Genomic DNA, 16,250 nt, shown 5'->3' with positions numbered 1-16,250 from the left:
TAAGCATTCTCAATGTAGGTAAGCAAGCAGTTGTGTGCTTTTGTATAGGGGTGTAGGTAAGCAATTAGTTGTGAGCTTTTGTATAGGTGTGTAGGTGAGAACTCTCTTTTTAGGTAAGCAAGTAGTTGTGAGCTTTTGTATAGGTGTGTAGGTGAGCAAACAATTGTATCCTTTAGTAGAGGTGTGCATTTAAGCTTGGTCAACATATATGTGTCAAGCAGTTGTGTGGTTTTGTATAGATGTGCAGGTGAGCAAGCAGTTGTCTGCTTTTGTATAAATGTTTAGGTAAGCATGTTGTGTAGGTAAGCATGCTATTGGTGTAGGTGAGCAAGCAGTCGTGTGTTTTTGTATAGGTGTGCAGGTAAGCATGCTATTTGTGTAGGTGAGCAAGCAGTCCTGTACTTTTGTATAGGTGTGCAGGTAAGCATGCTATTTGTGTAGGTGAGCAAGCAGTTGTGTCCTTTCGTATAGGTGTACAGGTAAGCATGCTATTTGTGTAGGTGAGCAAGCAGTCCTATGCTTTTTTATAGATGTGCAGGTAAGCATGCTGTTTGTGTCACTGAGAAAGCAGTTGTTTGCTTTTTATAGGTGTGCAGGTAAGCATGCTATTTGTGTAGGTAAGCAAATAGTTATGTGTTTTTGTATAGGTGTGCAGGTAAGCATGCTATTTGTGTAGGTGAGCAAGCAGTCGTGTGCTTTTGTATAGGTGTGCAGGTAAGCATGCTGTTTGTGTAGGTGAGCAAGCAGTTGTGTGCTTTTGTATAGGTGTGCAGGTAAGCATGCTATTTGTGTAGGTGAGCAAATAGTTATGTGTTTTTGTATAGGTGTGCAGGTAAGCATGCTTATTGTGTTGGTGAGCAAGCAGTCATGTGCTTTTGTATAGGTGTGCAGGTAAGCATGCTCTCTGTGTAGGTGAGCAAATAGTTATGTGTTTTTGTATAGGTGTGCAAGTAAGCATGCTATTTGTGTAGGTGAGCAAGCAGTTGTGTGCTTTTGTATAGGTGTGCAGGTAAGCATGCTTATTGTGTTGGTGAGCAAGCAGTCATGTGCTTTTTTATAGGTGTGCAGGTAAGCATGCTGTTTGTGTAGGTGAGCAAGCAGTTGTGTGCTTTTGTATAGGTGTGCAGGTAAGCATGCTATTTGTGTAGGTGAGCAAGCAGTTGTGTGCTTTTGTATAGGTGTGCAGGTAAGCATGCTCTCTGTGTAGGTGAGCAAATAGTTATGTGTTTTTGTATAGGTGTGCAGGTAAGCATGCTATTTGTGTAGGTGAGCAAGCAGTTGTGTGCTTTTGTATAGGTGTGCAGGTAAGCATGCTATTTGTGTAGGTGAGCAAATAGTTATGTGTTTTTGTATAGGTGTGCTGGTAAGCATGCTATTTGTGTAGGTGAACAAGCAGTCGTGTGCTTTTGTATAGATTTGAAGGTAAGCATGCTATTTGTGTAGGTGAGCAAGCAGTTGTGTGCTTTTGTATAGGTGTGCAGGTAAGCATGCTATGTGTGTAGGTGAGCAAGTAGTTATGTGTTTTTGTATAGGTGTGCAGGTAAGCATGCTATTTGTGTAGGTGAACAAGCAGTCGTGTGCTTTTGTATAGATTTGAAGGTAAGCATGCTATTTGTGTAGGTGAGCAAGCAGTCGTGTGCTTTTGTAAAGGTGTGCAGGTAAGCATGCTATTTGAGTTACTGAGCAAGCAGTCGTGTGCTTTTGTATAGGTGTGCAGGTAAGCATGCTATTTGTGTAGGTGAGCAAGCAGTCGTGTGCTTTTGTATAGGTGTGCAGGTAAGCATGCTATTTGTGTCAATGAGCAAGCAGTTGTTTGCTTTTGTATAGGTGTGCAGGTAAGCATGATCTCTTTGTAGGTGAGCAAGCAGTTGTTTGCTTTTTGTATAGGTGTGCAGGTAAGCATGCTTTTGGTGTAGGTGAGCAAGCAGTCCTGTGCTTTTGTATAGGTGTGCAGGTAAGCATGCTATTTGTGTAGGTGAGCAAGCAGTCCTGTGCTTTTGTATAGGTGTGCAGGTAAGCATGCTATTGGTGTAGGTGAGCAAGCAGTCCTGTGCTTTTGTATAGGTGTTCAGGTAAGCATGCTATTTGTGTAGGTGAGCAAGCAGTCCTGGGCTTTTGTATAGGTGTGCAGGTAAGCATGCTATTGGTGTAGGTGAGCAAGCAGTCCTGTGCTTGTGTGCAGGTAAGCATGATCTCTTTGTAGGTGAGCAAGCAGTTGTTTGCTTTTTGTATAGTTGTGCAGGTAAGCATGCTATTGGTGTAGGTGAGCAAGCAGTCCTGTGCTTTTGTATAGTTGTGCAGGTAAGCATGCTATTGGTGTAGGTGAGCAAGCAGTCCTGTGCTTTTGTATAGGTGTGCAGGTAAGCATGCTATTGGTGTAGGTGAGCAAGCAGTCCTGTACTTTTGTATAGGTGTGCAGGTAAGCATGCTATTGGTGTAGGTGAGCAAGCAGTCCTGTGCTTTTGTATAGGTGTGCAGGTAAGCATGGTATTTGTGTAGGTGAGCAAGCAGTCCTGTGCTTTTGTGTAGGTGTGCAGGTAAGCATGCTATTGGTGTAGGTGAGCAAGCAGTCCTGTGCTTTTGTGTAGGTGTGCAGGTAAGCATGCTATTGGTGTAGGTGAGCAAGCAGTCCTGTGCTTTTGTGTAGGTGTGCAGGTAAGCATGCTATTGGTGTAGGTGAGCAAGCAGTCCTGTGCTTTTGTGTAGGTGTGCAGGTAAGCATGCTATTGGTGTAGGTGAGCAAGCAGTCCTGTGCTTTTGTGTAGGTGTGCAGGTAAGCATGCTCTCTGTGTAGGTGAGCAAATAGTTATATGGTTTTGTGTAATAGAACTAGTAGACTTTTGCATGTTTTTGCTGTATTTAGGAGCATAGATACACTTACTCTGTTTAAGTGTGAATGTTTGTGCTTTCAGTGAGTGTATTAAGATACAGGTGTTTATCTCCATATTGGTGTATATGATGCTGTATAGGTGCATCAGAAATCTGTAGTGCATTACTGACACATCAGCATCAGTGACTTAACTGTCAGTAGATAGATAGATACATAGATATATGAGTGTTTCTCTCAGAAGTACAGGTAGGTAGGAGGTGTCCTGTACACAATAAATACTTAGATGTCTGTTTTCTGTCAGCAGCAACTTGGTCCCTGGCTTTCTGGATGATTATGCCTTTGTTATACGGGGTATGCTGGACCTGTATGAGGCCTCCTTGGATCCAAAGCACCTGGAATGGGCAGTGCAGCTTCAGCACAAACAGGACAATCTGTTCTGGGACCAAACTGGCTTTGGTTATTTTTCTACAGATGACAGTGACCCAAGTATTGTTCTGCGGCTAAAAGATGGTGAGAATGGCAGATCCTGCTGAGCGTACCACACTCAAAAGTACCCCCACACCCTACTATGTACCCTAAATGCTGTCCTGCTATCCTGCGCTCTCCCCTATATCCTGCACGCTGTCTGCTATCCTGTACTCTCCCCTATATCCTGCATGCTGCCTGCTATCCTACACTCTCCCCTATATCCTGCACGCTGCCTGCTATCCTGCACTCTCTCCTATATCCTGCATGCTGCCATCTATCCTTCTCTCTCCCCTATATCCTGCACGCTGCCTGCTATCCTACACTCTCCCCTATATCCTGCACGCTGCCTGCTATCCTGCACTCTCCCCTATATCCTGCATGCTGCCATCTATCCTTCTCTCTCCCCTATATCCTGCACGCTGCCTGCTATCCTACACTCTCCCCTATATCCTGCACGCTGCCTGCTATCCTACACTCTCCCCTATATCCTGCACGCTGCCTGCTATCCTGCACTCTCTCCTATATCCTGCACACTGCCTGTAATCCTGCACTCTCCCCTATATCCTGCATGCTGCCATCTATCCTTCTCTCTCCCCTATATCCTGCACGCTGCCTGCTATCCTACACTCTCCCCTATATCCTGCACGCTGCCTGCTATTCTGCACTCTCTCCTATATCCTGCACACTGCCTGTAATCCTGCACACTCCCCTATATCCTGCACACTGCCTGCTATCCTGCACTCTCCCCTATATCCTGAACGCTACCTGCTATCCTGCACTCTCCCCTATATCCTGAACGCTACCTGCTATCCTGCACTCTCCCCTATATCCTGAAAGCTGCCTGCTATCCTGCACTCTCCCCTATATCCTGAACGCTGCCTACAATCCTGCGCTCTCCCCTATATCCTGCACGCTGCCTGCTATCCTGCACTCTCCCCTATATCCTGAACGCTGCCTGCTATCCTGCGCTCTCCCCTATACTCTGCACACTGCCTGCTATCCTGCTCTCTCCCCTATATCCTGCACGCTGTCTGTTATCCTGTGCACGCTGTCTGTTATCCTGTGCACGCTGTCTGTTATCCTGTGCACGCTGTCTGTTATCCTGTGCACGATGTCTGTTATCCTGTGCACGCTGGCTGTTATCCTGCACGCTGGCTGTTATCCTGCACGCTGTCTATTATCCTGCACGCTGTCTGTTATCCTGCACGCTGTCTGTTATCCTGCACGCTGGCTGTTATCCTGTGCACGCTGTCTGTTATCCTGCATGCTGGTTGTTATCCTGCACGCTGGCTGTTATCCTGCACGCTGGCTGTTATCTTGCACGCTGGCTGTTATCTTGCACGCTGGCTGTTATCTTGCACGCTGGCTTTTATCTTGCACACTGGCTGTTATCCTGCACGCTGGCTGTTATCCTGCACGCTGGCTGTTATCCTGCACGCTGTCTGTTATCCTGCACGCTGTCTGTTATCCTGCACGCTGTCTGTTATCCTGCACGCTGCCTGCTATCCTACACTCTCCCCTATATCCTGCACGCTGCCTGCTATCCTGCACTCTCTCCTATATCCTGCACACTGCCTGTAATCCTGCACTCTCCCCTATATCCTGCATGCTGCCATCTATCCTTCTCTCTCCCCTATATCCTGCACGCAGCCTGCTATCCTGCACTCTCTCCTATATCCTGCATGCTGCCATCTATCCTTCTCTCTCCCCTATATCCTGCACACTGCCTGTAATCCTGCACTCTCCCCTATATCCTGCATGCTGCCATCTATCCTTCTCTCTCCCCTATATCCTGCACGCTGCCTGCTATCCTACACTCTCCCCTATATCCTGCACGCTGCCTGCTATTCTGCACTCTCTCCTATATCCTGCACACTGCCTGTAATCCTGCACACTCCCCTATATCCTGCATGCTGCCTGCTATCCTGCACTCTCCCCTATATCCTGAACGCTACCTGCTATCCTGCACTCTCCCCTATATCCTGAACGCTGCCTGCTATCCTGCACTCTCCCCTATATCCTGAACGCTGCCTTCAATCCTGCGCTCTCCACTATATCCTGCACGCTGCCTGCTATCCTGCACTCTCCCCTATATCCTGAACGCTGCCTGCTATCCTGCGCTCTCCCCTATACTCTGCACACTGCCTGCTATCCTGCTCTCTCCCCTATATCCTGCACGCTGTCTGTTATCCTGTGCACGCTGTCAGTTATCCTGCACGCTGGCTGTTATCCTGCACGCTGGCTGTTATCCTGCACGCTGGCTGTTATCCTGCACGCTGGCTGTTATCCTGCACGCTGGCTGTTATCCTGCACGCTGGCTTTAATCCTGCACGCTGTCTGTTATCCTGTGAACACTGTCTGTTATCCTGTGCACGCTGTGTGTTATCCTGCACGCTGTCTGTAATCCTGCACGCTGTCTGTAATCCTGCACGCTGGCTGTTATCCTGTGCACGCTGTCTGTTATCCTGCACGCTGGCTGTTATCCTGTGCACGCTGTCTGTTATCCTGCACGCTGGCTGTTATCCTGCACGCTGGCTGTTATCCTGCACGCTGGCTGTTATCCTGTGCACGCTGTCTGTTATCCTGCACGCTGGCTGTTATCCTGCACGCTGGCTGTTATCTTGCACGCTGGCTTTTATCTTGCACACTGTCTGTTATCCTGTGCACGCTGTCTGTTATCCTGTGCACGCTGTCTGTTATCCTGCACGCTGTCTGTTATCCTGCACGCTGTCTGTTATCCTGCACGCTGTCTGTTATCCTGTGCACGCTGTCTGTTATCCTGCACGCTGTCTGTTATCCTGCACGCTGGCTGTTATCCTGCACACTGTCTGTAATCCTGCACCCTGTCTGTTATCCTGTGCACGCTGTCTGTTATCCTGCGCGCTGTCTGTTATCCTGTGCACGCTGTCTGTTATCCTGTGCACGCTGTCTGTAATCCTGCACGCTGTCTGTTATCCTGCACGCTGTCTGTTATCCTGCACGCTGTCTGTTATCCTGCACGCTGTCTGTTATCCTGCACGCTGGCTGTTATCTTGCACGCTGGCTGTTGTCCTGCACACTGGCTGTTGTCCTGCACGCTGGCTGTTGTCCTGCACGCTGGCTGTTGTCCTGCACGCTGGCTGTTATCCTGCACGCTGTCTGTTATCCTGCACGCTGTCTGTTATCCTGCACGCTGTCTGTTATCCTGCACGCTGTCTGTTATCCTGCACGCTGGCTGTTATCCTGCACGCTGGCTGTTATCCTGCACGCTGTCTGTTATCCTGCACGCTGTCTGTTATCCTGCACGCTGTCTGTTATCCTGCACGCTGTCTGTTATCCTGCACGCTGTTTGTTATCCTGCACGCTGTCTGTTATCCTGCACGCTGTCTGTTATCCTGCACGCTGTCTGTTGTCCTGCACGCTGTCTGTTGTCCTGCACGCTGGCTGTTATCCTGCACGCTGGCTATTATCCTGCACGCTGGCTGTTATCCTGCACGCTGACACTATACTGTACAGTGCCGTTTTCCTGCATGCTGCCTGCTATCCTGTACTCTACCCATTAGCACTGTATCCCACATACTACACTCTAACAAGCAAACTGCAATATAACTCATTCTCTTTGTACCCATTCTCATTAGCAGGTACTTAAGAGACTGCTTTGTGTACAACACAGTTTGTTTCAGTTCTTCTCATTATTCTCTGTGGCAATTTTATGGGATTGAATTTCATAAATAACTGTACAATCTCTCTTGTTGCCTGCAGTTAACACTGTTTCACACTTAACCTCATTGACTGGTAGACAGCAACTTACTTAGTACCTACTCTCATTTGTCATTTAGCCTGTAGTCTGCCCTATACCCATCCCAAACCCATACTTACACCCTAGAGCACATCAACCTCTCTTTTCTTGGCCATTTATTTTATTTCTCCTTTTCCTGTTTTTTTTAATTATCTCTATGTAGATTTTTGGATGTCTCTGTTATATGTTTCTTCTTTTAAGTATTCCACAACCCTCTTGCTCCTTATTGGTCCCTCTCATGCCTCACCTGCTTGGCCTCTCTAACATATCTGTTATGGTCGGACTCTCACATTTCTCTCTCCTTGTCAGTTCTCTGGATTAGTGAGCATATATGCTCAGTGTGCCTAGAGGGATATGGCTGCACCTCACTGACGAGGCCCACAATAGGCGAAACGTACGTCTGGGGTTTTGCTGTTTCTCTCGTTCAGAGAGGGATTGCCTGGTATTTCGGGTCTGGACTGTACTGTTAAGTCAGGATCAGACTGATATGCTTCAGGAAAGTTCTTCTCTGTGAAAGGCACATGTTGAGCAAAAAGAGGCTGCTTCTTGGGTGGTAACTAGCCATAGAACAAGCTATTATGCTATTGTTCATTCCCAGGTTGAGCGCTTCTCTCTTTTTATTTATGCAAATTATGACACTTTGGGAAGTCTCCCTAAGTGTGATGCGGGAATCCAGACGTGGACCCATTGCTCAGTGTGCCTAGAGGGATATGGCTGCACCTCACTGACGAGGCCCACAATAGGCCAAAACGTACATCTGGGGTTTTGCTGTTTCTCTCGTTCAGAGAGGGATTGCCTGGTATTTCGGGGCTGGACTGTACTGTTAAAGGGACATGAAACCAAACATTTTTCTTTCATGATTCAGATAGAGAATACAATTTCAAACAACTTTCCAATTTACTTCTATTATTTAATTTGCTTCTTTCTATTGTTATCCTTTGCTGAAATGTTTATCTAGGAAAGTTCATGTGCAGCAGAGAACCTAGGTTCTAGCTCTTGATTATTGGCTGCATATATAAACTGATTGTCATTGGCTCACCCATGTGTACAGTTAGAAACCAGTAGTGCACGGCTGCTCCTTCAACAAATGATACCGAGAGAATAAAACAGATTAGATAATAGAAGTAAATTAGAAAGTTGTTTAAAATTGTATTCTCTATCTGAATCCTGAAAGAAATGTTTTGGGTTTCATATCCCTTTAAGTCAGGATCAGACTGATATGCTTCAGGAAAGTTCTTCTCTGTGAAAGGCACATGTTGAGCAAAAAGAGGCTGCTTCTTGGGTGGTAACTAGCCATAGAACAAGCTGTTATGCTATTGTTCGTTCTCAGGTTGAGCGCTTCTCTCTTTTTATTTATGCAAATTATGACACTTAGGGAAGTCTCCCTAAGTGTGATGTGGGAATCCAGACTTGGACCCGTTGCTCAGTGTGCCTAGAGGGATATGGCTGCACCTCACTGACAAGACTCACAATAGACCGAAACGTACGTCTGGGGTTTTGTTGTTTCTCTCGTTCAGAGAAGGATTGCCTGGCATTTGGGGACTGGACTGTACTGTGAAGTCAGGATCAGACTGATATGCTTCAGGAAAGTTCTTCTCTGTGAAAGGCACATGATGAGCAAAAAGAGGCTGCTTCTTGGGTGGTAACTAGCCATAGAACAAGCTATTATGCTATTGTTCGTTCCCAGGTTGAGCGCTTCTCTCTTTTTATTAATGAGCATATATGTTCACTGTCCTGCTTTTCTAATATATTTTTGTCTCTTCCAGTACTTACATTCGTTTCTACACTCACAGTTCTCCTGTTTGTCTCTCATTCTGAGTCTCAGATGTTTGTCTTTGTACTGTTTGTCTTTCTCATTTGTTTCTACTGGTGAATATTTATATATTATGTTCATAATGTTTTACTCTAAAAACTGGAGGGTCCACAGGTGCCTTCTTTCCTTTGTAACAGATGACCACTGTCTGTTCCATGCTGAAAACTGAAGCTGTTCACATATGCCGTCCCTCTTTTATCACAGCTGATTAATCTCTGTTCCTGTTGCTATCTACAACATTTCATAGATGAATGACTTTTTTATTACAGCTTATCACTCTCTATTTCATGCTGAAACTGCATGAAATAGACTTGGTGGGCATTTGCAAGGCTCACTGAATTTGTGGTCACACATTCAAATTGTGACAACTCAACTTAAATTCTTCTGTTCTAGCAACCACCTCTGTTGTCAGAGTAATGAATATCTGTCTGTAGCCTTTGATCAGATATAGATCACTATACTGTTTATGACTGCCTCATGTTTGGCCATTTAATGAGACAGTTAAATTATTGCACTCCTGTGGACTCCATGCTTCTCACAATGCAGAGACTACATATTTCACAGATCAAGCTTGAAGTGTCTTATAGTTAGGAGTTGGCCAATGAGTGATATGCTTTAGCTACGGTATTTTACTTGCCTTTGGCTGGCACTCTGCCTTCTGGCTCAGCTTTATACTTCCTGTTGGTTCATTGAGAGGGATGGTATTGCTGCTTTCATCCCTCTGAGGATAGAATATCTCAACAGGACATCAATTAATGTATCTCTCTTGAGAGATACTCTTATTTCTTTCCTAAGATATGGTGAGTCCACGGCTTGAGTTATTACTGTTCGGAATATCACTCCTGGCCAGCAGAAGGAGGCAAAGAGCACCACAGTTAAACTGCCATGTATCACTCCCTTACCCACAACCCCCAGTCATTCTCTTTGCCTTTGGTAAATGGAGGAGGTGAAGTTTAGGTGTCTAAAGAAATTTTTTTGATTTCATCTACAAGCAAGTTTTGGAGTTTAGAAAGCGGCTACTCTGTTCTTTCTTTTTCAAAGGTCTCTGTGAAGAACTGTGTCTTCTCATACCTTGTAACTGTCTACATGCCAGACAGCGGAGCAGGTAAGTGCTTTTTCTTCCAGTTGGGGAGACCATGCACTTAACAAATTAAGACACTGCTTTTTTATTGGGACATAGATAATCCTGTTGTATGGGTTACACTGGGGCATGAAGCAGGCACTGTAGCATGTGTGAGATTAACATTTAAACTCTTTAAAAAAAAGAAAGGGTAAAATGTTTTTATTAGGCTTTATTTTCTGACACATATTTACTTGATAAAACAATACAAGTTTAAACTGAAAGTAAGGCTGAAATTTCTATTTCAGCAGCTTATTCATTTCCCCTTTGCTTTAAAATAAAAAGATGCAACATTTTAAACTGTCAGGTTTGAAAAACCGGATATTTCTGGTACTCAGTGTACCAGGAAGCTATTTTTAGTGCCTCTCTGTATAGAAGCCGTAATGGGGGTTGTGGGTAAGGGGGTGATACTTGGCAGTTTAACTGTGGTGCTTTTTGCCTCCTCCTGCTGGCCAGGAGTGATATTCTCAACAGTAATTACTCAAGCCGTGGACTCACCATATACGGAAAGAAATACATTTATCAGGTAAGCATAAATTTTAATTTTTTACTTATGCCATTAATTTTGTCCCTCTTGAATCTTCTTCCCTTCTGCTGCTTCATTCTCAGTTTTAAAATTGACCTGAGATAAAGAATTTATATCTGAGGGTCTGCCTTACGTCTTTCCTAAAGTTCTGGAAGAACTGCTTTGGCGCAGCTCCCATCCACATCCTCTGAATATTTTGCTTCATGCAGGCTGTTTATTTAAATTTCAAAATGTTTTGCTCCTCTGTCTTAGACTGAGGAATACATACAAAAATCTTTAGAGTACAAAATCCACTATGGACCTTTCACTCTTCCTTCTAGACTCAAGATTGTCTCACTTCTCTCTGATCTTGCTGTTTTAAGGATGTTCCCTTTTCTATGATAATCCTTCTTCTCATTGAAGGCATCCAGCCACCTTCATCTGAAGAACAAAACAGTATATTGAGATAGTTAAGGCTTTTTGCACCTGCATCTTAACCTACAATATCTCAGCAAAATCATAAAATGTAATGGTTTTACTTTGCATTCTATTGACTCTGCTGTCCCGGAAATAGAGCACAGTCAATTCATGACCACCCTTGATAATACACATCTCTATATTCACCTTCATCTACATCACTGTATCACTTTCAGTAAATTTTTTGTTTTCATTTTTCTCTTGCCTGAGTTCAGGACCAAGGTTACTCATAATCCTAACTGTTCTCCTGACAGCCTTGCAGCTCCTAGGAATTTTCATTTCCCTTCACAGCCATCACATCATGATAATGGCTCATTTTTTTCAGCTCACCTTTTTATCCTTTTTTTAAGACCGCGGTTGTAAACCTGTAAGGCTGTGACTCTATTTGACATAAAAAGAAAAATTCAAGAACAAGAGGTCATGATCTCAAGCTGAATTGTAGTATATTCAGGAGTAATTTTAGGAAGCACTTCTTTACAGAAAGGATGATTGTTTCATGGAATAAACTTCCACAAGAAGTGGTAATGACAAACACTGAGGGGGACTTAAAGAATGCCTTGGATAAGCATAAGGCTATCCTACAAACTAGATACGTTTATACTTTTAGGAAATATCGGGAAGACTTGCTGGGCCTATGACTTATCTTCTATCAAAATCTATGTTTCTATGACGTTTGCTTATTTCCACCCTTGACCTCTAAAGCTACATTTCCTTCTGCAATAGACAGATATATTGGATACTCCTCCCTGATCATTGTTCTTTACCTTGAGATCTAAGTGTCCCTTAACTGGTTCCTCAACAAAGAACACTTGGTGGCATTTTTTTTTTACTCAGATTTCACAACAGTGTTTTCGTCAGTGATTATGGTAGCCTTTCCAGCTTGGGAGCTATCTGAAAAGACCATCTAGTGCAGGACCTCTGTGATCCAAGAGAGGCCTATATCCTGATCAGTCTTTTAAAGGTATTAGTTGCCTTCTGCATTGTCTTCTTGAAGTACTTGTAATCTTGCCATTGTCCCACTGCAGTCTGACAGTTCAACTTTGGTTCCCTCTATAAACCACCAGCGCGAATTAATGAGCCTACTGGTCTTCAAAGAAAGGTTTAAACTACTGGCTTGAGCTTAAATATCATTGCAAAGGCCTTACAGAAGTTAGCAGCTTTTGCGTGGAGTAACTATATGCAGATTACCTCAGATGCCATATTCTACACCCTAGCAAATGGTCTCTCAGCTCCTCATTTTTTCTGAATATCATGACCCAGTTTGACTTTATTGCTTCAAAGCTTATTTTCAGTGCTCCATTCTATGGGTCTATGATATGTCTCTCAGGCTACTTTCAGCAATGCTTTGATTCTTTTCTGTGCATTGCCCAATATTCCTTCAAATGATAATTGCCAACAATTTAAAAGGAGAGATGTAGTAGTGGTTTATGAAGCCTGTGTACCTGAAAGGTAAGTTGTTACACTTGTAATGCAATCAAAATTCACTCTTTACAAATGTCCTGATGATCTAAAGCTCTCTAGGTTATCTAAGAACTCTCGTCAGTACTACAAGGTCCCTCAAATACATTTTAGCTTGTGAGCGGTCTATCTCACTATACAGAGTTATGGATATGAAAGTGAGACACATATATATTACAATATAATACGCTAAAAAGGCCACCAAAGATTTTGCTTGGTTTCTTTCCATAGAGGGGAGTTTTTGATCATCATGCCATAGCCACATGTCAGGTAGGAAGCACTGTAGTGCTAGCGTGACTGAATAAATAAAAGTCCATGCAAGGTTGTCAGACTTTAAAACTGTAATACAGTCACAAAAAGAAATCATAGGAACCACCACCTGACAAACAATTCTTTATTTATACATGTTTTAAAATTAAACAAACACCAATGTGTATAAGAACACACAATTTGCCAAGCAGCTGTTGTCACATTAAGGGTTGCAAACTGCTAGCTACTATGATATGATTTTGTATAGAATTTCTTTGGATATGCATATTCTCTTATATTATAGTGCAGACTTCACAAGGAATTAACTCACTGAATTCTCTAAGAAAAAGGGTGGAACCTAGAAGTCCCAGAGTGATGAAAGTTGACTCCCATAGAAAGTAATGACGCTCTGTGGGATAGAGCATTTCATAGGGAGAGGGAAGTTATCAAAGGATCAAATAACACTGATATAAATTCTCAGTTTGCAGCAAATACACATTTAACTGGTATGTTTTCATTGCAATTAACTTGCATTTGCCTCTAGTTCAGTACACGTTACTTTTTTGACAGTTAAATAAGTGCATTGTAAATTTTGAGCAAACTTCACTTGCATTTAGCTGGCAAGGTAAATCAGTGAGACTTGCAGGTGTAAAATGCTTAAAGAATATCATGAGAGTTGTGAGAGTGATTCAGACACACCCTGGGAGCTTCTCTGTTCAACCCAGGGCTTGTCTCTCCTTCACATCCAGAAATGCAGGAAATACCCCATAGAGAAGTATAACAAAATCTGCCTTTCTAGATTCTTGTGAGGGATAAAGCAGTGCTGGAGAATCGTTTTAGATCATCTCACATGAGCGGAGAGCTTTAGATCATCGGTCCCATATTCTTTACATGAGATTTTGTATGTGAAAATGTATTGTTAAAGGTCTAAGTGACAGCACTAATGCTATCCCTTACGTGGTTGTGCTACATATCCCTATGGTCTGGCTTCTCCTTGATCCTCCACCTGCTTATCTAAACTAACCTGAACAGTTGGAACATTGGAGAGAAGAATGGTTAGGGTGATGAAGGCTACAAATAAAAAACAACTTAGTAAAAGCGCTGAACGTTGGGACGGTGAAAGGTCTCCCATAGAGGTAGGGCTGCAGTTTCTTCAGGGCCTATACCAGGGCCAGACACTCCTTCTCCACCGCCGCGTAGCCTACCTCTCTCGGCAACAGCTTCCTACTGATGTAGGCTACGGGGTGGTCTTGTCCTCCTTCATCCACCTGGCTTAACACTGCTCCCAACCCTAACATGGAGGCATCTGTGTGGACACAAAAATGTTGAGTGGGTTTAGGGGCGGCCAGGGCAGGAGCAGAGATTAAGGCAGACTTAGGTTTTGAAAGGCCGTTTCTTATTCTGGGGACCACAGGACCCGTCGGGGAAGTCGTTTACGGGTCAGGTCGGTCAGGGGTTTGGCTAGGGCACTGTAATTAGGGACAAATTTCCGGTATTACCCTGCGGTTCCTAGCAAAGCCAGGACTTGGGTTTTGGTCTTGGGAGTGGGCCAGTTTGCAACTGCCCCAACCTTAGCCGTCTCTGGCCGCTGATTTCCGCAGCCCACTCGGAGGCTCAGGTACTGGACCTCCAAGCACCCTATCGTGCATTTGTCGGGCTTCAAGGTTAGCCTGGCGGCTCAGAGGCGATCTAGAATGACGCCTAAGTGGACCAAATGGCCCTCCCAGGTGTCGCTATAGGATGTCGTCCAGGTATACGCAGAAGGTGATCCACCATGCTTTGGAAGGTGGCTGGAGCGTTCTTCATCCCAAACGGCATGACCTTGAACTGGTAGAGGCCGAAGGGGGTGATGAAGGCGGACTTGGGGATGGACTCAGTGTCTAAGGTGATATGCCAGTATCCCTTGTAGAGGTCGAGGGTGGTCAGGAAGTGGCTGTGAGCTATTCTGTCTAATAGGTCATTGACTAGGGGCATAGGGTAGGCGTTAGTTGTGGTTCTGTCATTGAGTTTACGGTAGTCGATCCAGAACCGGGTAGTCCCGTCCTCCTTGGGTACCAGCAACACCGGGGAGGCCCAGGGACTGTTGGACGGTTCAGCAACACCTAGGTCAAACATTCCCCTGAGCTTGTGGTGCATACTGTCCCTGACTGCCTCTGGGACCCTGTAGGCTGCCTGTTGGAGCGGGCCTGTTTTGGGGTCTCCACTCGGTGTATGGCCGTTGTGGTGTACCCAGGGACAGTAGAGAACATGCCTTTAACATGTTCACATGAAAAGTCATTCCCAAACAAGACCTCGGCAGGTAGCTGCTTCATGATGCCCACCTACACATCATGGGAGCCGGCTCCCCAGTTCAGATGCACCCAGGCTGTGGGGATCTGGGTGTGGCGGCCGACCGGTAGATCCAGGGGCCTGACCAGAGAGGGATCGGTCGGTCAGAGACCAGCTCTTTCAAGATCTGGTTCACACACAAATTCTCACAAAAGGAAAGGTCTGGGAGATCGCAGTTGCTGAGGAGCTTAAAGGGGGCAGGGGTTTAACCCTTTCAGCCCAGTCTCCGTGACAACATTCAAGTCAAAATTAAACTTATATGATTTAGAAAGAGCACACTATTTTAAGAATCCAATTTACTTCCATTATCAAATTTTGCACAATCTTTCTGAGCATGTGCACAAGCTCAGAGGTATACATATACTAGTGTGTGATTGGCGTCTGTCACATGATACAGGGGGTTGGCGAATGGGGGAAAAATTGCTAGAATTTTTTTTTGTTATTGCTTTTGTGAAATTCAGAGTGTTATTGCACTGTCTTTTTATTATGCAATTCTACTGTATTTAGTGGTCCTTTAATTAAATAAAATTGCTAAATATACTCATATGGACACATAAAATAACACAATGTAATTACATTCACATTAAAAAAAAACATTAAAGTGTGTAACAGAGTCCCATGTGTCAGTCTGTGTATCGAATCATCCGTTCCTGAATGAGCCGTTTCTGGGGACCTCTGAGATGTTTATACAACAAAGTTCACCCTGAAAAGGAGCTACTCACATAAGGCACCATAACAGGATTTGACTTTATATTCCTACGCACTGACAATATCAGAGCTCCTGTTGTCAATTACACGCCGTCTGTTAAAGAAATCTGTGCTCGAAATCGTCTATGTGCCAGATTACGAGTGGTGCGCTAACCGTATTGCTCGATACTTTTTGGATTTATCGTGGCTGTTGTGCACGTCGGAAGGAGCGCTCATATTACAAGTTGAAAGTGAATGCAAAGTTGTGAGCGCTGTTGCGATTTACGCTAGAATGATTGCTGTGACCTCAGAGCTCTGGTTAACTGCTACATGAAACTAAAAAATGTCACAAAACATAAAAAATACATTACAAAGTACAGTTACACTCATAATAACACCATCTAATAAAAATTAGTAAATCAAAATATTGCCCAAAAAAGTTATATGGGCTCAAAGATATGAGGTCTCAGGTGTTAGGAAAAAAAAAGGCAGGCAAAGGGCTTTTACATAGATATAGTAATTTGGTAATATTATTCT

At 44.3% G+C, this 16,250-nt stretch overlaps 1 protein-coding gene across 2 annotated transcripts in view; it reads left to right on the top strand.

Moving 5' to 3' along the window:
- Positions 1 to 16,250, top strand: part of SPATA20 (spermatogenesis associated 20) — a 416,269-nt gene that overhangs the window by 258,824 nt on the left and 141,195 nt on the right. For both annotated transcript variants that reach the window (XM_053708760.1, XM_053708751.1), the window contains exon 13: positions 3,132 to 3,340. In XM_053708760.1, the coding sequence (XP_053564735.1) occupies positions 3,132 to 3,340 (209 nt within the window). The remainder of the gene's footprint in view (positions 1 to 3,131; positions 3,341 to 16,250) is intronic.

Source organism: Bombina bombina, chromosome 1 (assembly GCF_027579735.1).
Source record: "Bombina bombina isolate aBomBom1 chromosome 1, aBomBom1.pri, whole genome shotgun sequence".
Taxonomy (NCBI): Eukaryota; Metazoa; Chordata; class Amphibia; order Anura; family Bombinatoridae; genus Bombina; species Bombina bombina.
This window is presented reverse-complemented; position numbering and strand designations above follow the sequence as displayed.